The sequence below is a fragment of the Protopterus annectens genome, chromosome 9.part0, assembly GCF_019279795.1.
Source record: "Protopterus annectens isolate FY-2018-M chromosome 9.part0, PAN1.0, whole genome shotgun sequence".
In the NCBI taxonomy this organism is placed as follows: domain Eukaryota; kingdom Metazoa; phylum Chordata; order Ceratodontiformes; family Protopteridae; genus Protopterus; species Protopterus annectens.
Window position 1 is genome coordinate 157,651,157 of NC_056743.1, and position 23,731 is coordinate 157,674,887.

The following is a 23,731-nucleotide window of genomic DNA, read 5'->3' on the forward strand; positions in this document are numbered from 1 at the left end:
ACAGTATTTATTATAAGTTTAGTTTATATTTATATTTTTATTTACATCTACATATAATTCTATTTTTGGGCATGTAGTAATATTATATATATATATATATATATATATATATATATATATATATATATATATATATATTTTTTATTAAGGTCATATTTTTTTTTAATTGTGTTTTTGGATTGTGTATGGTTGTGTACTTAATTAATCGGAATACAAATATGAATTTACTGTTTTAAAATAGGAAGGATTCTTATATAAACATTTATATGTTGTTGAGGGGTTTTATTTGTTTAAGAGGGAAACTGATTCGTGCAATTATGTAGCGAGCCACTTGGTTGTTATTTAAAGAACAGGAAATTATGGCTCCTTTGTCAGAGGAAGTTTGGCATAGCCAAACAAAAGCGCTTACTGCATTGCATTCGTTTTTTTGTTATTTTAAAATTGTTTAAAGTCATTGGTGTGATTTGGAACATAATTAAATCTTTTTTACTTCAGCCTGTTTGGTTTTGTTTTGGATGAAAGGTAGATCATGCCTGCTCAACCTAATAGACTTCTTCAAGTTTGTCACCAGAACTGTGGATAAAGGCAAGGTAGTTCACACAGCCTACTTCAAACTTGCCAAGACCTTCGACACCATCCCTCACTCAGGAATCATAAATAGACTCACTAAACTAGGCATAAACCCCTATAAACCCCTATGTCACAAGGTGGGCTGCAAACCGGCTCACTGATAGAACCCACACTGTGAAAGTAGCGGATTTCAAATCTGATGACCAGTTACAAGTGGAATCCCACAAGGATCAGTCCCTGGGTCCTCTCCTGTTTGGCATCTACTTCTCTGAAGTTCAAGCCAATATAAAGGGACTTTGGCTGACCAAGCTCGCAGATGATTGCAAGCCATTATCAACTCTCCAACTGATGTAGACATTCTTCAAAAAGGCCTCACTGTGACCAATGACTGGTGCCAGAACCATGGCCTTCAGCTCAATGCCAAAAAATGCATGGTCATTCCCACTGGGAAAAACTCGGTGCCCATGAACTACTACATTGACAGTAGTCCACTAAACACTGAAGGTGTGATAAGAGATCTATCTAAGGACACAGGTTGACACCAAACTCTCCTTTGACAACAACATTGCCACTGTGGTCAGAAAGTCATTCTATGTGGCACATCTCATTACAAAGGGTTTTTCATCAAGGAAGAAAGGGGTCATAATCCATCTCTACTCGTCCCTCATCAGATCTATTATAGAATACAATGCCTCATTTGGCATGTACCTCACTAGACACGTACAACAACTGGAAAGGCCACAAAAATACCTCACTAAGAGGATCTTTGGCCTTAGACACATGCCCTATATGGGCAGACTCAAAAAGCTCCAGCTATACTCTGTCTCACATCGCCTACTTAGAAGCGATCTCTGCTTGACCGACAAAGCCATGTCTGACCCAAAGCTGTTAGATATGCTACATCTGAAGAAATTCCAATCCCTCTGTGCCACATGGTCCAGGGACCTCAACCTTATTACCACAATAAACAGAACATGCTAGAGGGACATGTTCCTAACCCAGAGACTACCCATGCTCTGGAACATATTTCCCATTCATGTCAAACAGAGCACCTCACTTACCCTCTTCAAGAGAAATCTTGACGAGTGGATGGGCAATAAAAAATTCACCCCCGGGATCACTTCAGTGGCCTTGCTTGATAGGGGCACTGAGAACTAACATCAGGCAGCAAGATGCCAAGGAATCTTTTTGGGCTAGGCTTACATAGGCTCCAGAGCCGATAGCCTAGTACACACTTATGAACCTATGAACCTACATGCTGGACAGGTGGGATTTGAGCAAGTAGGTAACCTTAAAATTATGATTACTGAAAAATGCACATAAATGATTGCAGATAAACGGAAAGGAAAGGGAGACTGTAGTAGGGAGAATCTATGAAATTTAAAGGTATGCGATACTTGTTTCACAAGAGAAATGCATGTTTGAGTTAACTGTTTTTTTGTTTTTTAAAAGCACACCTGAAGAATGCAAGTCCATTGAAAACAGGACAGGAAACACACACACACACACACACACACATATATAGACACACACACAGCAGTTAGATACTCAGCTGTAAATTGAACTTAAAACCTTGGAAAGACAAAAATAATGCTGAGAAGGAAAGAATGGGTGATCGGTGCTGGATTAAAGAGGTACAGAGACTCAGCTATTAACATGGAGAATAAAGTAAAAGGATAGTCAGATGACAAAAGATAATGGTGGAGTCAGGAATGTTTTCAAGGAGCTGTGTACACTAGTAAGACTATGATGGAAGGGATTCATGATTATTCATTGAAGGATTATTCTTCATTGGACAGATGCACGAACATAAATCACTGAAAACCACTTTCAGTGAACACATTTTCAAGCTTCTTTTTGCAAAGGGACAACCCTCCCCCCCCCCCCCCAGTCACACAGCACTTCTGACAGCAGTCAAAGAATAACCCTTCAACAAATACTCATATTCCTGGTGAAAAGGGGACTTAGTGTCTAGAAGGGTAAAGTATTGAATGAGCAGGACTCAGAAGGAATGAACAAATGATTGACAAAGGCAAAAAGACATATTAAAAATGGGAAGGGGTTGGACCAGACAGCTCCCACACATATTTAGATAGTGGGACTGCAATTGAGTAATACTTTGGTAAAAGTGTTTAATGAGATCTTGGAAAGATGGAAGATAAGAATGAGGGAAAAGCTGAATGCTACGATTTTATATAAGCAAAAGGGCAGCACAGAAGACATGCGGAATCATAAGCTAATATATCATGTGGATGTGAAACTGTTTGCAACAGCAGGATTTAAAAAGGTGTTACCTAGAATGATAAGTGAAAAACAGGTAGACTGTGTAAAAGAAGGCCCTTGGCAGACCATCGGCATGCAAGCATGCATTCTTAAACCTTTTGGATAGGGCTGAAAGGGAAGGCAGGAATAGTTCTGTTGGATATATAAAAAGCTTCTGATTGTGTGTCCTGGAAATGTATGCATAATGTAATAGCTCAGGTAGTGAGGAATTGGAGCTGGTCTCAGGTAGTAGCTGCCTTGTACAGGGCCACACTCATGACATTTTTTTTATAAACAAGAGATTGTCAGACAAAATAAAAAAGGGGAGCGATACCAAAGGGATGCCCCCTGTCACTAGGATTATTCCTCATAGTAAGCGAATGCTCGGTGCAGAAAATTAAGGAAGTGTGGGGGGGGGGTATAATGACATGTAGTAATGTAATATCTTCTTGTTTACAAATGACTGTATGATAACATTAAAAGCTGCAGAAAAACAACTCCCACAGATTTTGCAAATTGTCAGTGCATTCAGGCATGAAGCAGGATTAGACTTTAATGCAGAAAGGTCAGTAGTAATAAGAGTAAGGAACAGGGAGAGTGGATAAGTGGAATTGAAAGAAACATGAGTAGAAGAGTTGTGTTTGGGCTTGAAGGTTTTAATGAAAGTAGAACAGGTCTGAAGGAGAAAGTGGGAGGAACTATGGGGAGAATAGGAATGATGTTGGATATTTGAGTGGCAAAAGTTTATATACTGGGGGAAGGATTAGTCTGATAAGGTGCCTTATTTTGCCACATGTAATTCATACTGGGACAATTCAATTAAGAACATCAAAAGAAATAGATAGAGGAGCTTCAGCAGCTATGTGACACGTTTACATGGAGAGGGAAAAGAAGGTGAATAGCGAAAGATAGATTGCGAGTGGATAAAAAGTTAGGAGCATGGGGACTACTGGGTTTCAAATTATATATAATAGCGATAATCTAACTCAGAGATTTGATTTGAGTGAATTCAAAGGAGGAAAATAAATTTGGAAAATGGAGGGATATAAAGAGTGGTATACAGCTATGTATGAAAAATTCAATAAGGAATAGTTGAACAGGCCACTGAAGAGTTCTCACAGAATAAAACCTATAATAGGTATATGGATGGAAAGATGATTAAGTACATTCTGAGACAGGAAGGCAGATGAAACAGAAAGAAAAGTAGGAGACTGAGAGAAGAGAGGCATTAGTTTAACAAAGGACTTGAAAGGAGAGGCAGATGGAAGTTTCGCCTCTTTTGAAGAAATCCAGCAAACAATATAAATTAGGAGAAGGGGACTAGTTATTTCACAGAATGTTCCTTGTGAAAATTCTTGGAGAAAATAGAGGAAGAGTTGGAAAGTAGAGTGTAAGATAAATCGTAAAGGAAAGAATTTAGAGAAGCCAAAGGAAATGTGAAAAAAAATATTATGATTCTGGGAAAAGACAAGAAGGTAAGATAGTGAGAATATACAAGTGTTTGGGAGAAAGAACAACCCAGATGGCAATGGAGAGTTTGGGGAAAGCATTGGTAAAACAGCCTAGGAAGTGGAAGGAAGACCATCTCTGGAAAGAAACAGTTGGACATGATGAGATTCTTAAATAAGGTAGATTCAGTAGGAAACATATATGCCAGATTAATGCACAGTTGTTACAGAACTCCATGGTACAAAAAGAGAGGTGAGTTCAGACATCATCCTGCTAGTGGTGTTATTGGCGAATGAAGACCAATTTCATATGCAGTAGTCATGTAAGGACATTAGCCAGCAATGGAAAATGCCTCAGAGAATCTGGAGTGAGATATTTCTGAAGAGAATTCCATATTAACGGTAGTTCTGTCTGGAGCTGGGACCACATGAAATGCCTCAGAGAATCTGTAGTGAGATATTTCTGAGGAGAATTCCATATTAATGGTAGTTCTATCTGGAGTTGGGACCACATTCAGGAAATGACCAGAGCAAGTCATTTTGTAGGTAGGAAGGAAATAGCAAGAGCAAGGAAAGAAAGGAATATAGTGGATACACAAAACAAGGTGAGGACTAGGGAACAGAGAGAGGATCAATGGTTAGAATAGTGGAATACACAAAACAAGGTGAGGACTAGGGAACAGAGAGTGGATCAATGGTTAGAATAGTGGAATACACAAAACAAGGTGAGGACTAGGGAACAGAGAGTGGATCAATGGTTAGAATAGTGGAATACACAAAACAAGGTGAGGACTAGGGAACAGAGAGAGGATCAATGGTTAGAATAGTGGAATACACAAAACAAGGTGAGGACTAGGGAACAGAGAGAGGATCAATGGTTAGAATAGTGGATACACAAAACAAGGTGAGGACTAGGGAACAGAGAGAGGATCAATGGTTAGAATAGTGGAATACACAAAACAAGGTGAGGACTAGGGAACAGAGAGAGGATCAATGGTTAGAATAGTGGATACACAAAACAAGGTGAGGACTAGGGAACAGAGAGAGGATCAATGGTTAGAATAGTGGAATACACAAAACAAGGTGAGGACTAGGGAACAGAGAGTGGATCAATGGTTAGAAGATGCAAGAACTGGAAGAAAAGATGAGGAGTTCAATAGAGAACACAGGAACTACAAATGGGAGAAAGAATATTGTAATTATCATAAACTCAGTTAATAGTTAAGCAGTAAGATATACACAAGGGAAACAGAGGAAGATACAAAGAACTGAATACCAGAATTCAGGAAGAGGAGTTTGAAAACTGAGAGGCAGTGCTGTGATGGGGGGGGGGGGGCAAGGGGGCTTAGAAAGGGAGTAAAGTTAAAAGGAGGGGTAATGAGATTGCTATCTTATTTGATGCAACATAAATTATGCTATTTATGCAATATGTCTAATGCTTTGTATAAAGTCATTGAGTAGTGCTTATGGGACCTCTGATATAATAATTTCAGAATATTGAAATATGTTGAAAAAATGTGAAAACGTGGAAAACAATAACAATTATATAGATAAAACTAAAAATGGATCATTTCATAAACATAAAAAAGCATATGGTGGATTTCATTTGTTCTGGACAATATCTTTGTTAGCGAACAAAGCAAGTTTATACATCATACAGCACTGCTGCTGTAGAGTATTCCCCACCACTACATGTCTTTAGTAAAAGACAAACAAACCATGATTTATAATGCATCAAGGAATGTGTGTGAGGAGCGTAAATCATACAATTATGGCATATGTTGAAAGAATAAAGTAAAAGTGGACAAAATAAAAGAGGGAAGAAGAAATGCTGGATTGATTTCAAAGTTAGCTATTTTAAATGTAACCTAGACTCTGAAGCTTGCCTCATGTTACCAAAACAATAAAGAAAACTGAAGGAAATATAAGATTACTTAGCTCTGAATATAAAGAGCTAATGAGAAATAGATCAGGAATATTATATAAGTAGTGAATCCATAAAGTTGCATATGCAATAAATGTAATGCCTTGCATTAGTTTCTTTTCAGTCTACCATACTGGGTACCAGGGGTGGACTGGGTATCTGGAAGTTCTGGAGAATGCCAGAAGGGCCAGTGCCAAATTTGGCTAGTGGGCTGGTAAAAAAGGAAAAAAGAAAAAATAATTAATTATTAAACTTTACATACTATTGGCAGTTCAAGCTGCAAGCCAGTATGCAAAGTTGAATGTGACTCTGTAAGCGTTACTCAGAGCAGCATGCATGCATGCTCGAGTTTCACTTAAAAACAGTCCAGATTGGGAAAACCGCAGGCATCAGTGAAAATGCCTAGAAGTCATTGTGGTTTAACCACAAGAAATAGGAACCTGACAGGACCGTGAAGTCAGCAGCCAGTCACATAGTTTAAGTATGTGACATGGCTGGTGATTAGTCCGGTTACTCTCACATTCTCTTTCTACACTAAAGTGGCAAGGTAGAGAGTGAAAGAGTGGAGAGATAAAAGATGAGCAATAAGTAAACAAAGAGAAAATCAGAGATCTGATCGAAGATTAGTGTTTAAACTTTAAGGTAATTTCTCAGGTTTTTTTCCTAGCAGAGTCAACCAGTTATTTTCTGTATTTATTTATTTTTTCCTGGCAGGATAAACCAGATATTTTCTGCATTTTTTTCCTGGTGGGGTCAACCAGATACTTTCTGTATTTATTTATTTATTTATTTCCTGGCAGGATCGACCAGATAATTTCTGTATTTAATTATTTCCTGACAGGGTCGCCCAGATCCTTGTTAAATCTTGGTGTAGCGATGCAGTCTCCTATATCAGTTTTTGTTTCTGACATCCTGGGCCTATAGGCTGGCAGGGTCAACCAGACAGTAGAAGGCTGTGAGTTTTGGAGGCTGTTTGTGATGTCTTTCTAACAACATCCTGGCATTGTCAACCTGATACTAGTAGGTGGTCTATGTGTTTTGGGAGCTGTTGACGACTTTCTTTGTTTTAATATAAAATCCTAGCGATGACTTTCTTTTTTCATATAATATCCTGGCAGGGTTAACCAGATACTAGGGAGGCAATGTGTTTTGGGGACTGTTGATGATGATTTTCCATTTCTAATATAATACACTGACATGGTCAACTGAATACTAGTGGTCTGTGTGTTTTGAGGGCTGTTGATGACTTTCTTTTTTTTTAATTTAATATCCTGGCAGGGTTAACTATATATTAGGCACTGGAAGACTGTTTTAGGGGCTGTTGATAATTTTTTTTAATATATTATCCTGGCAGGGTTAACCAAATACTAATGAGGCAGTGTGCTTTGGATGCTGCTTAACTGTGGAAGTCTTTTTCCTAATAAAATATCCTGACAGGGGTCAAACAGATACTAGGTATTCAGTGTATTTTAGAAGCTATTTGTGGATGAAGTGTTTTTTTAACCTAATCTTTTTGCAGGGTCAGTCAAGGTAGATTAGGATGGCGTGTGAATGTTTTGTTATAGCCTTGCGTTACTAAAGTGTGTATGAGTGAGCTAAGTAAGATCCTCTGCAAGCTATCGACCATGTGATGTGAAACAATACAGTAAGGTAACCATTGTCTTCTCTCCATTATTTTAAACCTGGTAGATTCAAAGCAGATATTGTGGATTGGCAATCTGGCTGGGGGCTATGCCTAGTATGTGTGAATGAAACGACTGGCTTTACTGTTATACTTCTGACTTCCTTTACAAGAGTAATGTGCATTTGAGTGAAGTACAATCAAACACAATCTCTGAGCTCTGGCTATTGTTTATGTGAAAAATATATACATTAACAACAGTGTTGTCTTTTGTTCTTTTTTTTTTTGTCTTTTAATCTTGCAAGATCAATCGGATACTGTGGGTGGAGTGAATGAAGCAAATGGACCTGCTGTTTGCTGTTGTAATTCTAGCTTTGTATGACTGTAATAGTTGTCTGTATTTTCAGATGAATGCAATCTAATTATCAAATGCTTAAGCCATTTTAATGCATGTTATCTCATATCTGTTCATGTGTATACTGAATGTCTGTCTAAAAATGTTTGTAATATATTAGATCTTTTCTCCCTGCCCCTGGCCATATGCTAAAAAGATTTTTTTTTTATTAAAGACAGTTGGACAAACCTGGGTAAACAAAAGTAAAATAAATAAAATGAAATGTGTATTTGTGTAGGGCCAGCTGGCACATAAAAGTTGTGACGTATATTAATATCAACTAAATACAATTAATGAAAGTATGTTAATTTAATCCTGGCAGGGCCAAAGCATATGCTTTTGTTCGGTAATGGGGTGGGGGGGGGGCTGATTGTGAATTAAAAGAGTTGACTGTCCCTGCTGTTTACTGTTGTACTTCAGGCTTTGTAAGATTAATGTGTATTTTGGTAGTCAGCTGTCACACAAGCCTGTGTCGGTGTCTCTCAGAACCACTGGCACGTAAGGCATTGGAGTAACCTTGAATTGTGAATAGTAAATTAATATAGTACAGTGAGATTTCTAAATCTCCTTACTTTTCACTTGGCATTGTACAAAATGCAGATGACCTGATACAGTACAATGTATGTTTACTTCATCATGTTTATTCATAATAGTTTCATGCAGTCAAGACCAATTACTTTTTTACTGTTTAGAGATGTTTAGGTTTTGTGCTGTTGTAGCATAACTTAAACATTTCATTAGCTCTGAAATGCAATTTAGTCTAGTATTTGTTAGGTCTATATTACGAAATCGAAAACCCGTTTCAGCGAATACCACAACACCAATTATAGCACGAACTACAGTAACGGCGAACATTCAAAACCACGAAACATGAAATGTCGAAGTGTCATAGTTGATCTGCCTACGTAGCTCCATAAGGTAAGTGTAGGACAGTAACCTTAGGGTTAGGGTGCAAGTTAAGGTAAGTGCATAGATAGGTAATGTATGTAAGGTTTAGTGTAGGGTTAGAAGTAGGATTTTGTTAAGTGTATGTGTGTGGATTGTTTGTTTTGTTTGGGTATATGTCTGTAGGATAAGTGTGCGATAGTTACGGACCTTAGGGTTAGGGTGCGGTTTAAGGTAAGTGCATAGATAGCAATGTATGTAAAGTTTAGTGTAGGGTTAGAAGTAGCATTTAGTTAGTGTATGTATGTGTTTTATTTATTATGTTTGGGTATGTTGTATGCAGCGCACAGTGGTGTTGGCCAGCTATGATGATTCCAGATTTGAAAATTCACAGTTTAGGGGGTTCGGCGTATTTGCGGTTCGAGCTATGTGCTTTGATGTTGTGGTGTTCACTGAAATGGGTTTTCGATTTCGTAATATAGACCCATTTGTTAGACTATTCAGCGTGGGTAATACTGATTGAGCAGTTATTTTATGTAAAATGGTAAGCATGATCAGTATTGCTCCAACTATACCATAGCGCCGCCCTGTTAAGTTAACCTCACCCCTTTCAATTTGGCCCCACCCATTCAACTGCCACTGTCTAATTCTTGTCCCTGTCTGCAACTGCTGGGTACAATTGTAAAACAGACTATAATTATAACTGTGCAAAAAAAAAATTATTTAAGTTTCACTAACTGTTAACATATCATACTCTAACTTAAATGACATGAGGTAATATTTGCAAAGACAATCAATAAATTGTATTTACCCAGTACGTGGTGTAATTGAAAGGTAGTTTTTCTGTTTTTTCCGTTGTCTGTACTGAATGCAGGTTACTTTCTCTATGGCTTTCATTGCACCTAATATAACCTGTCTGTCGCTCCTTCCTAGAATAAAGAATCAAACAATATAATCAGATGGTATAACATTGTGCTGGCAGTAACAAACTCTAGTTTATTGAGCATATTATTTCTGACACATTACTGTCACATGACATACTTTTATTTGTAGGAGCTTGGAAAGATGGTACGAGATTAAATTTCAAGTACTGCTTTGTTCATTTTCATGTTTAATGTGTATTCATTTGTTAATTTCAATTTTTAATGCATAATCATTATTTGATATACTTTTTCAATGTTCAGCTTTTCTTCCAGGAGTTACCCACTCCAGTGATGCAAGAAATGATTTCATTAAATGTCCTGGTTTACTATCCATCAAATGTCAGTTAGTCCCCCATGGCTTTTAGTTGGACAAACTGGCATGCCAGGATGTCCTTTGGGAACCATCAGACCAAAGGATGCCAGTTCCCAACTTAAAGCAAATTCAGAGCAGGCACTGATTAATGGAATTAGCTTGCTCAAATATATTGTGGCACAAGCTACCCTAGTGGACTGTAAAGCATTGACTCCTGTCTGTTTCCAGTGGGAAAGGAGGGACCACTGCTGTGTTACAGCTTTTTCCTCCTCTCCTCAGCTAATTGTCCAGAAACATGAAAGTCTCCCTTAATTGAGGTTTTCAAAGTAACAAATGGAATTAACACTGCAAGATTGTTGAAATAGTTTAGAATTTGCTTTCTTTCTTATGGAACAGTTGCTCTGGTATTTAGAATTGTGTCTCTTGGAAAATAATTAGAGGATATGCAACTTATCACCAGTACAGAGAGTAAAGGCATGTGTTTGCAATTTGTGTATGTCTCTCAACCTGCAGACAATGAAAACTGGTTTGAAAGGCTCTTGAAAAGTAACAGAAAAAAAACACACAGAGTGTTTTTTTTCTGTTACTTGTGCTTTGCACCACTCTTTCACACCAATTTTTTATAGGTTCATAGGTTCATAGGTTCATACTAGGCTATCTGCCCAAGGGCATTTATAAGCCTAGCCCATAGTTATGTGGCTTTCGCCACCCCTTTAGTTTGAATAAAAACTATGCCTATCATTTTGCTGTGCCTCTGTCAAGCAGTGACGCTGAAGTAATCCCTGGGGTATATCTGCAATCTCCCATCCATTGGTCAAGATTCCTCTTGAACAAGACCAGAGAGGTGCTCTGCCTCACATGTACCGGGATTTTGTTCCACAGCATAGGGAGTCTCTGGGTGATGAATCTGTCCCTCCAGCACGTTCTATTTATAACCGTGTCAAGGTTTAAGTCTCCCGCCCTTGTGGTTCTGAGGGATCTAGATTTTTGAGGTGAAGCATATTCATCAAATCTGGGTTTGACATGGCCTTATATGTCAGGCACAGGTCACCTCTGAGCAAGCGGTATGAGACTGAATAGAGCTGGAGTTCTTTCAGTCGGGCAGCATAAGACATATTTTGAGACCCTTTATCCTTTTGGTGAGGAATTTTTGGGGCATATCAAGCTGCAGCAGGTGTCTGGTCAGATACATTCCGCACGAGGCATTGGACTCAATCATAGGTCTAATAAGTGCTGAGTTCAGCGGGACAATGACCTCCGTTGATCTAGATGTGAATCCCTTCATGATCAGGTGGGTGATATAGAAGGTTTTCCTAACTACTTTAGCAACATGAGTGTCAAACGAAGGCTACTGTCAACCTGGGTCCCCAGATCTCTGATGACTTTTTCTGTTCTCAGTGGATTGCCACCTATATGGTAGCTAGGGGTAGCCTTGTTTTTCCCAAAGGGTATGACTATGCATTTTTGGCGTTTAACTTCAGGCCATGGCTCTGGCACCAGTTATCCATTTCTGTGAGGCCCTTCTGGAGGATATCTGTGTCAGATGTGTTTTCGACTATGGCGCCAGTTTGCAGTCATCTGCAAACTTTGTCAGCCATAACCCTCCTGTGTTTGCTTGTACTTCAGAAAAGTAGATGCCGAACAAGAGTGGACCCAGGACTGAGCCCTGTGGGACACCACTTGTGACAGGCTTTGAGTCTGACATGGCTCCAGCAACTCTGACCCTGTGGGTTCTGTCACTTAGCCAGTTTGCAACCCATCTTGTGATGTATGGGTTTACATTCAAGCTGATGAGTTTTTCGATGATACCTGAGTGGGGTATTGTGTCGAAGGCCTTTGCCAGGTCGAGGTAGGCTGTATGGACTGCCTTTCCCTCATCAATGGCCTTGGTGACTGTCTCGAAAAAGTCAACCAAGTTTAAGAGGCAGGATCTGCCTTTGACAAAGCCAAACTGAGTTGGATCCAAAGTCTGCAAGTTCCCTATGTCTTTATTTATGAGTTCCATTATGATCCTCTCCATGGCTTTGCAGATAAGGCTTGTCAAGCTAATGGGGCAGTAATTTCCAGGGTCTGTGGAGGCACCGCCCTTATGAAGTGGGACCACAGTCGCCGTGCGCCACTCCTTGGGTGCGTATCCTGAGGTGAGGCTAAGATTAAACAGCTGTCCTAACTGTGGGTTTAATTCCTCATTGAGTTCATGAAGCACACAGCTGGGGACACCATCCGGTCCCATGGATGCTGTGTTTTTTGCCTTAGTGAGGGCAGTTCTCACCTGGGCGTTGGAGATGTTTGGGGCTACAATCCTCTGGAATAGATATCTCTCCTTTGGGGAGGGGGAGTTTGCACTGAACCTGTCAGCCAGTATGTTGGCAATGTGTGTAGGTTCAGTAATTTTCACATCATTTTGAACTAATTCTGAGCATATCTGGGAGTTTCCTCCTAGGTTTCTAACATAGCTAAAGAAGGCCTTATGATTCTCTTTAGAGTCCTTGGCGATTTTTCTCTCAAAATTTGCCTTGGATGATTTTATGAGAGCTCTTAGTTTTTACTTATAATGATCAAAGGTGTCTTACCTTTCAAGGATTTTGCTCTATCTTGTAGTAGCTTCCTCCTTTTGTTGTAGAGCTTGTTTATGGCTGGGGTCCACCAGACTGGACGCTTGCCTTTGGTACAGAGAGTCTTAGTTTTGTTTGGGATTGCCTGATCCATGCAGTCCTGTAGGTGCTGGTAGAAGGCATTTGTAAGTGATTCAGCGGTTTGAGTAATGTTTACCACTGGCTCAGGGGCCTTAAAGGAGACCACACTAGTTTTTAGAAGTGTGAAATCGGCTTTTGAGAAGTTTTCACTGTTGTCTTTTTTGTTTCAGGTCGGGGCGGGATGAGGACCTCCAGCGAGATTAGTTTATGATCTGATCTCACCAGTGAGGGGTATACTTCCGGTGTTGAACATTTTGATCCCATGTTCGTGATGATGAGATCAAGTATGTTTTCTCCTCTTGTGGGGATGGTGACTAGTTGTTCCATGGCATTTGAGTTTATGAACTCCAGGAATCTTTGGGTTAGAGTGTTCGGGCTTGAGTAGTGTTCCCAGTCTATATTAGGGTAGTTAAAGTCACCTAGTATGATGGTGTTTGGAGATACATTTATCCCTCCAATGTTTTCAGGAAGGCCATGTGAGGTTCCTGAGTTTGAGAGGGTGGCCTGTAACATGCTACAAATTGCAGAGCAGTCTTGCCTATGGTTAATTGCACCTGGATGGTCTCCGATGCATCATGCGTTGCCACCAACCTTGAGGTGTGGGTGTCCTTTATGAATATGGACACCCCCCCTCCTTTCTTGGTGTTGTCCGGATTTTGGGGCCGGAACGCATGATATGAGGTGAAACCTGTTAGTGCTGGGGTGCTCTCAGGAGCCTTGAATCAGGTTTCTGTCACAGCACAGACATCGATGTTCTCCATATTGAGAAGGGCCTCGAGTGCGTGCATCTTGAGATTGAGACTTCTGGCATTGAGCAGCATTACCCTTAGTTTTTTCCTTTTGGTGTTCTAGGGTGGTAGGTTTAGAATTTGAGCCTTGCCTAAAAAGGCACTATGGGGTGGCAAGAGCCTTTGCCAATATCCGAAGCCCAGGGTGACAGGTGCAAGCCGTCCCTCATGAAGCAGCGTGGCTTGTCCAGCATGTCATCCCAGGCAGACAGACATTGATCCCTTTGAATGACACCAGAATTTAAGCCAATTATTAAAGCTGATCATCTTATCACTGTATTGTGGCATCATTCTAGGTGAAGGTAGGATACTGCTCAAGGTCAGGGTCATACCTGCCTGGGCTACATAATCAGAGAGCTCCTCGATGTCCCTTTTCATGTAGTCCAAGGAGGTGCGTCTCAGGTCGTTGACACCAGCGTGGACAATGACTGAGTCGCACTTGTACCTGCTGTTGAGAGACCTGAGTGCTTGCGTTATGTGGCGGATTCTAGCGCCTGACAGGCAGCTTACTGTGACCTTCTCTTTACTCAGTCTGGTGAGCGGGACGTCAGTGTGTCTGACTATGGAATCACCAATGACAAGTGTGTCTGGCATTTTGTTTGGCCTTAAGGGCTGTGACTGTTTGACACTCTGACTGTGTGGTCTATGTGTTGCATGTGTTGGGTCGTGAGGTGGTAGTTGTTTGGGTGTCTGCTTTGGTGGCCTCTGCTGTTTTGGTAAATTTTGATCAGAGCCTCCGAGTATGTCTTTGTGTGAGTATGTGTATGATTTGAAGTTGTGATGGTACCATGTGTGACTGGGTATGTATTGTGTGTGGTTACCTTCTCCTCCTGTCTGGTCTTGCCAGTCCTATGTTGAGAGAGCTCAGCCTCCAGTTTGGCCGTATAGTTGCATCTCTCGCATGTATTTGTGTTTTGTGGGAGAAGGAGAGGATTGTCTGTGTACATGAGGCAGTTGTAACATTGCCTCAATATTCCCAGGTTCACCAGTTGAGCTGGAGAGGACACTAGCAACTGATCCCTCGACATACTAGAAGTAGTAGATAAAGAGACTTTCAAAGGACTCGGGGAAGTGGGTTTTAGGCTGGTGGGGTACTATCTATAATAAGAGTGCTTTATCAAGGTGCAAGTACTGTAGGAGTAAGTGCTAGGCTTTACAGATAGAGAATAGTCTACTTGGGAATCAAGTAGAGATGAACTTTTCAGTTATAGGATATGCTGGTTAGATCAGCAGTACAGCTCGAGGAAGGTAGTTTTAAGGGAAAATTGGAAGAGTGGAATTTAGATGGCCCAAATAGTTTAACCTTGTTTAACCGCCGCTGCTCTTGTGTGCAACAGTGGTAACTCAGCTAAATCGCGCTACGTGCGTTTAGCGTGTTTTATAGCAGGGGGCTGAAGGGAGCTAGGAATTGGCCCAAAACAACCAATGGACTACTAGTTTCTGGCTGAAACTTCACCAAATCGGACAGAAAGGCTGCTCAGTGCTTCCCACTCCCACTGGTAAGCAAAGAAACTTCCCTCCTCCCTAATAAGGCAATGAATCAGTAACAGGAACTAAAAACAAAGCCCAGGGATCAGCAACTCTGAAACTGGACTACTCTAGTTCAGTAAGGCAGGAAAACAAGAGATTTTTTTTTTTGTTTTATTACAGAGACAAGGAAAAAAAACAGACAGTAAATGCTATAAATGCTGTAAATCGGCTTGAAAAGTAGGTACAGCCAGCCAAATATTGAGTCTCCAAGTTAGTATACAATTAGAATACCAAATAGCAATAACTCTTCCATTTTCCAGTAGGATAGTGGGATACTACTTAGAAGCACAAGTTTAAACAAAGAGTGAAATAACAAAGTGGCATAAAAACATAAGCATATTAAAAAAAAATCAGTAGACTTTACAAAATTATATTGCAAAAAATCTACCTTACAAAGTCATTGATTTATCCTTCTGGAAAAGCCAGATTTATCAAGTCAGGTCCTCTTTCTTTAAATTATTTTTATTTCTGCCATCAGCATGATGTTAAAAGGACTGAGTCAAGTATGCTTTCTGTGCAGAGGTTTTGTCTGCTATGGTAAGTAATTTATTTAACTATGACAATCCAAGTATGAAAATGAATCTAAAGAGAGTTCCCAAGCCATTCTGTCATCTGCAATGATTAAGACTTATCCTTTAAGGCTGGATTTGCAGTATTACTTCACTTGTATCATTATGAGTATGGGGTGTAACATAAAAACAAGACAGGGTTTTTCTTTCCTTGTATGCAGCTTTTCTCCCCGGGCTTCAATTGAAAAGGGTTCACTTTGGCCCAATGCACTTTCCCAGTTAACAAACTGCAAATAAATAAATAAATAAAATAAAAATGTATCTGTACTGAGAGGTTAGATAGGCTTCCAGTATGCTTAATACAGGAGGTCACCTGACAAGGAGGTACATAGTACTAAGTTTGGTAACCATTTGTCATTACAAGACTCTTTCATAAAAGACTGAATGACCAAAAGTACTACATAGAAGACTGCCATTTCTTTGAATATTAATTTTTCTCTGAGGTATGTATATTTCAGAAATGGTAACAGAACATTCATGATTTTGCCCGTTATGTTCACCATGTCCCTGTCATGGATAAATGCAGTCAGTCAATAATGCCAGACACTAGAATTTCATAGTTTTCAATCATGTGCACCTTCTTGCTGCAAAATGTGTTGCTTTTTCAACTTTTCAAGTGAATTAAATTGATATTTAATAAGTAACCCTAGTGTTTAGTTTCCCCCATATTACAGACAGTGCTTGTTTGGGGAGTTATAGGTTCATAGGTTCATACTAGGCTATCTGCCCTAGGCCATTTATAAGCCTAGCCAGAATGTGTTTGGCTTTCGCCACCCATTTTAAATTTATTTTGCTATGCCCTTTTTCGAGGTTAGTATACTGTGCCTCTGTCTAACAGTGACACAGAAGTGATACCCGGGGTAAACCTATGATCTCCCATCCACTCATCAAGAGTCCTCTTGAAGAGAGTCAATGAGGGACTTTGCCTAACCTGGACTGGGATTTTATTCCTGAGTGAAGGGAGCCTCTGGGTTATGAATCTGTCCCTCCAGCATGTCCTATTTATTTCAGTGCTGAGGTTCAAGTCTCTCGAGCGCGTAGCTCGATGGGATTTGGATTTTCTGAGGTGCAGCATGTCCATTAATTCCAGGTTGGACATGGCTTTATATGTCAGGCACAGATCGCCTCTGAACAGGTGGTATGCCACTGAGTAGAGCTGGAGTTTCTTTAACCGGGCAGCATATGGCATCTGTTTGAGCCCTTTGATCCTCTTGGTGAGGTACTTTTGGGGTCTTTCCAGTTGCTGCAGGTGTCTGGTAAGGTACATCCCAACAGAGGCATTGTACTCAATTATGGGCCTGATGAGGGATGAGTAAAGAGGCACGATGACCTCCCCTGATCTAGATGTGAATCCCTTCATGATTAGGTGGGCTATATAAAATGTTTTTCTAACCGCTTTGACCACGTGGTTGTCAAATGAGAGATTGCTATCAACTTGGGTCCCCAGGTCCCTAATTACTTCTTCTGTACTTAATGGATTACCACCTATGTGGTAATTTGTGGGCACTTTGTTTTAGCCAAAGGGGATGACTATACACTTTTTGGCATTTAGCTTGAGGCCATGGCTCTGGCACCAGTTGTCTGTTTCTATGAGGCCCTTTTGGAGGATGCTTGTGTCGGCTGGAGAGCTGATTATGGCACCCAGTTTGCAGTCATCTGCGAACTTGGTCAGCCACAGTCCTTCCGTGTTGGCCTGTACCTCCGAGAAATATATACCGAACAAGAGAGGTCCCAGGACTGAGCCTTGTGGGACACCACTTGTAACTGGTTTGGAGTCTGACATGGCTCCAGCAATTCTAACCATGTGGGTTTTGTCCTTGAGCCAGTTTGCAATCCATCTAGTGACATAGCGGGTTATATTTAAGCTGGTGAGCTTATCTATAATGCCCGAGTGGGGTATTGTATCGAAGGCTTTTGCGAGGTCCAGGTAGGCTGTGTGGACCACCTTCCCCTCATCAATGGCCTTGGTGGCTGTTTCAAAGAAATGAGGTATGGAACCCCCATCACAGACACACACACGTATACACACACACACACACACACACACACACACACACACACACACACACACACACACACACACACAAACATACACTCACCTGACAACAAACATACATCTACAGGCATACATGTGGCCATGCAAACATACACATGCGTTGCACTTTCTCTTAGCTAAGCTCCTCAGCACTTACCTCTTAACATAATCTCTCCCACTGAAAGTAATGAATGAACATGAGCTTTTCACTTTGTTAATGAACCTGGTTGGTGATGCTAACTTACACAGCCAACTGTTTCTATGAAATGATTTTCTCTGTAAATCTCTTACCACAGTTATTTCTTGGGGAGACCACATGACTTATTATTATATGCTGCTCTCTGGAATGTCTCATTAACATTTGTAGTAAGCCAGAGGGACAGTCAGCCATGGTGCTTCTTCAGATCATGTAGAAATACTGAAGTAGGGCTTTCTCTGAAATACAAATGGCCATTGCAAATGATAAGTGCTTTTTGATACTGGTGGTAACCTTTCTGATTCCCAGGGAAGGTGTACTTACCTGATTAGTATGCTGATCGATCTTTATCTGCCAAATACATCTGCCAGAATGTGTTAGCTGTCTCTGTGCCTGTACCGTGCCTGTTTCTACCCATCTGCCTTCTTCTTCTTGGTCTCCTTATTTATATAGCCTGACCACTAATTCTGCAGACACAGAAGAATATGCATGTCTTTGTTTTTTAAATTCCATCTTCTCATTAGCTTGTGCATTCTGAGTTTACTCCTGTGATACACCCAAAAAGAACAGTAAATCTAGCTTTTCATAGTAGATATTCCTCGTCTAGCTAACTGCCTTTGTTTTTTATCTTTTGATATATATATATATATATATATATATATATATATATATATATATATATATATATAGTGTGTGTGTGTGTGTGTGTGTATATATATATATATATATATATATATATATATATATATATATATATATATATGTGTGTGTGTGTGTGTGTGTGTGTAATTCTGTTGAATAGCCATTTTTTCAACAGTATTCTGCTGTAAAAATAGATCAAAAGCACTTTATTGAGTGCTTCATATCTCAAAAGGATGACAATTGCATATTTGGGACTACAGTAAGTGGGATTTTGTTTAAATGCTGGAATGTTCGGATGTACTGATAGTGTTGGCATTAAGGTGGGAGTATAAATGTGAGTATTTGTGAGTTAGAGTAAGGGCAAGTAGAGGGAATAGATTTAGTATCGTGCATGTGTGATGTGTCTGAAATATATATGTGTGTGTCTTGTTTTGTGCTAGTTTTAGGGAGAGGGTATTTCATAAGACAATATGCAGGATTTTAACTAGGGGCAGGGTTAGGCTTAGCATCTCTTAGCAAGGTAGTGTGTGATATTATCATATCCCCCCTTGCCATCCTTATTAATGTGTGCTAACCATAGCTCTCTCCCTAAACCCAACTGTGCACCTTAACGTAAAAAAAAATACTTTTACTAACATGACCATTATTCAGTGAAATTGTGTTAGTTGCTTTTTAAGTGATCACAAAAGGAAAGCATTTGTTTTCCTTTTGTGATCAGTTGGTGTGTTGATTTTTTTTAAGTATATTTTTGATACCTTGGCAGCAATCCGTTGTGCACAGCCAAGATCGGAAAGCCAGGAAACAAGTTTTAATATCCAAATAAAGTACACACTAAAACATACACATAAATGCTTACTGAATTACCGAGTTTTCATCACCATAAGGACTTCATCAGATGTAAAGGATGCAATTAAAAACAGCCTTTTTATACTCTCCCTAAGTATTTAAACCACCAATACAAACAATTCACCAGCCAGTTACACCATTAATTTGTTTAAGGTTTATTTAAGGACTGTAGGTCTAGTGTGATATGAATTAGGACCAGTAGATGGGGATATTGCTTAGGAAGTGTCTCATGGATTTTAGAATATCATACATATTTTATATTTTAGAAATGTTATTTACATTGATTTTAACTTCTAAGAATGTGAATGATTTTTTTAATGTTTTTCAATGTTTTTTAATGTTATATGTATAAGGTTTTTTGAATGTTATTTTAGATGGATAAGTATTTCAAATACTTGGTTTAGGTTTATTGTATACACACACACACACACACACACACATATATATATATATATATATATATATATATATATATATATATATATATATATATATATATATATATATATATATATATATATATATATACATACACATTTTTTTTATCTGATGAAGTTCTTATGGTGACGAAAATGTGGTGATTCATTAAGCATTTATGTATATGTTTTAGTGTGCACATTATTCGGATACTGAAATGTATTTCCTGGCTTTCTGGTCTTGGTTGTGGTCCTTCCAGAGTGTGCCTGTTTTGCAGGTTTTTTGGTTTTATTTTGGCACTTTTCTCCTTTGGATTGTTTAAATATTTAAATATATATATATATATATATATATATATATATATATATATATATATATATACATATATATATATCTACATGGTTGAAAGGCATGCATTCCAAAGCTAGCCCAATTGTCCCAGGCACTGTTTGGCTTTGTAACTTGCTCATAATCACATAGCAAGCAGCTGGAGGCCAAGGACTACAAGAAGCTGCTGATTAACAACTCAGCTTTGATTCTCTGCACTAACTGTCAGACATTAGTTGTTTGAAATAATAGGGAAATAGATGACATAAGTTAATTGGACTGGAATCAGTATCACTGTTTTCTATTGTATCTATGCTGGTGTAGAAATATGTTTTTATTTTTTTGTCTCTATAAGCGATTAACTTTATTTAAGACTCCTTTACAATTATTTAAAAGCCTTGCTTTAGAATCCTTTAAGTGTATGAAAAGTTTTTATTATTTATGCTTGTTTGTTAAGCAGGATAGAGCACTGTTGAAAAATGTCACATTGCAGGCTCAGCAATGGCTACATAGTACATGAGAAGAGGAACACAAATATTAAAAACTGAGAATTCATGACAAATAAGATTGTAACAACATATGCAGGGTATACATAGTGCAGGTATTGTCTGACATGTTTTAAGTAAGGTGAATGCTATTCTGCATGGTTGATTCTAATGTCATACATACAACTATGTTAGAATAACAGAATTTTGAAGGTTTATCAGTTTCTTTGGTGGTGGTGCTGCGGTAGCATTGTCGCCTCATATTAAGACATTGTCCTATTCGATTCCCAGCTAGAGCATCTTCTGTGTGGAGGCATACGTGAATGGGGCATGCATTCGTTGAAGGTTGTGTGTCAGGGCTGGTAACCCGGTACGTAAAAATCCACTACCAATCATTAGCGGACCGGAGTTCCGCTGTGGCGACCCCTAACCAGGAAAAGCCGAAAGACACAAGACAATCAGTTTCTTTGTCCATCTTCCTGCTTCCCAAACAAAATGCACAGGATTCATCAACATGTTGCAACCATTATTTAATAAAAAACAGTACGAACTCATAGAGGAAATCAGAATTTTCCATTTTATTAATAAATTAAGCATTTTTCATGGAAAAGATCAAAATATATCACATCAGCAAACTGCAGAAATCTGAACAGCATAATATTTCAGTTATCTGAAGGCCCTGTTGACTGGTCCAGCCTGTTTTCTTCCAGCCAAGTGACATATCCACTACTCCCCCTCATTAAACTGTCCATTCCAGCCAAGTGACATATCCACTACTCCCCCTCATTAAACTGCCCATTGACTATGAGCAGCATTGTAAACAGCTCGCTCACATATTCTGCATCTTGGAGTGGCCTAGAAAAGTATTTGAGAAAATGAAAAGGGGGGGGGGGGCCAAGGCCACATAGCAACTAGTTACTAGGCTGCCTCACAAAGTAGCCTGTTTGTCAGACTTTACCAGCTGTAATTTTTATTAATCCATTAACAGTACTGCAACCAAAATTCATGTCTAATAATTATTGAATGTTTCCCCTTTTTCTCTTTTTATTTTTATTCTTTCTTATAAAATTTAACAACTATTAAATCATTATGAATGACCATGAAATACTGGTTTTAACATTTGAACTTAGCAAATAAAGTAAGAAGTTGCTGTTAAAAGTACCAACCAATTGCAGGGAGGCATACCATATCATACAAATTCAAGTAAGGTCTCTGTCAATCCTAATGTTCAATGACTGGAAAACTCAAATGGAGAATGGCTTTTTTGGGGACTGACTCAAACGCTGTATAGTTGATACTCCAATTAAATATAACTGTGGCTCATTAATAAATTAAGCAGACAGAAAACTGGAAACTAAGTGCTGTAGTGTGTTAAAACTTTCAAACGGTCAAACTTAATTCACCCTTAGGAATGTTGTATAAGTCATTGGCAGCTAATTTCACTTTATGAACTGGAACAAACCCTATGTGGCAATCACATGACACTATGATGACATTCATTGGACCTCGTTCATTCTCAGGAATCCTTTCAAATTATTTCATAGGAAAGAGAATTCAAACCTAAGTTCCAACTTCCTTGTTTCATTTTGCTTTGCTAGGCTTTCAGCAAACAAAGGGATTGCTCATAGTTGACTTGAAAAACAAATAATGGCCTCAAACATGAATAACAGCAGAAATAAAATGAGCAATTATATATTGAATATAGGTCCAATAAAGGAGAGAAATATTTAACTGTCCACTTCATTACTGTTATGCACTCACCTTGAAACAATAATCAAGGGATTCATTAACATCATAGCCACATCATGACCAAGCCAGCAGAATTTACATTCTTAGCATGACGAGCATTAAAATTAATCAGATGCACATGCAGACAAGCCAGTCTACATGATGAGAAGCATCTCATTATGATCACAGCACAAATCTGCAACTAGATTGTAGTACGCCACCTTGTGGCAATATTGAAATACAAACAGCTGAGGTGAACATTGATGATGCGGGTCTATATTAGATCACCGAATGCTTAGGTAAGCGAACGGTGATTAATTGACCCCATGTAAGTGAAAGCTTACAAAACCGAACTGTCAGAACAGCGATTTTTTTCCAAGGGAAAAAAGATCACTGTTCCAACAAAAAAAAAAAAGCACATTAAAGCATGAGATTAAGTGGGGAGCTTTGCCCCCCACACCCCTAATGTGGGGGACTGTGACCCCACACCCCCCCTACTTAAATATACCAACTCCGAGACCACACTACAGTGCTGAAAACGGCAAAGTACCGAAGCGGCCAAGCAAATTCTTTCCCAGGGAAAGAATTCGCTTACATGCCACTTCGATATTTTGCCATTTCAGTTTTGTCAGTTTGACCAAGACACATTCGAAAACATGCATCTTTGGTCTGCTGATAGGAACACGATGATGCTTACGTATAACCCAGTAGTGAAAGTGAATGTGTGCACACAGTAGTAAAATGTTGTGATCAACAGCAACAGATACATACATACAAAAATGTGCAATAGGAAGGAAAATACTAATGCTGGAGTAAAGGTTCAGTATAATTACAGAATTCACAGAGATGGACAACATAAACGTGCTAAAAACTCTACAAGGAAAACACTTCAAGGAAATGTAGACAGAGGAAGGTGCCACGTTGAAGTTTTGGAGAATGTGAAGTATAAACATAAGAGGTAAGATATAATAAAATAATGTGATGTAACAACCTGTAGAAGATCCAACAACACTGGAGTGTCAGTTAACCAGTACTAAACCATGAATGTCATGAAAAATAAATATATGCTACCCTGAGGGATTTAATCCAACTACTCGGTCCACATGCCAGTATATCCACAGTTTACTGGCAA

The 23,731-nt window shown here is 39.1% G+C and overlaps 1 protein-coding gene across 1 annotated transcript in view; it reads right to left on the bottom strand.

Moving 5' to 3' along the window:
- LOC122811101 (high choriolytic enzyme 1-like) overlaps positions 1-23,731 on the bottom strand; it is a 154,085-nt gene that overhangs the window by 90,232 nt on the left and 40,122 nt on the right. Inside the window, exon 5 of the mRNA XM_044082678.1 lies at positions 9,916-10,033. Coding sequence (XP_043938613.1) covers positions 9,916-10,033 — 118 coding nt within the window. The remainder of the gene's footprint in view (positions 1-9,915; positions 10,034-23,731) is intronic.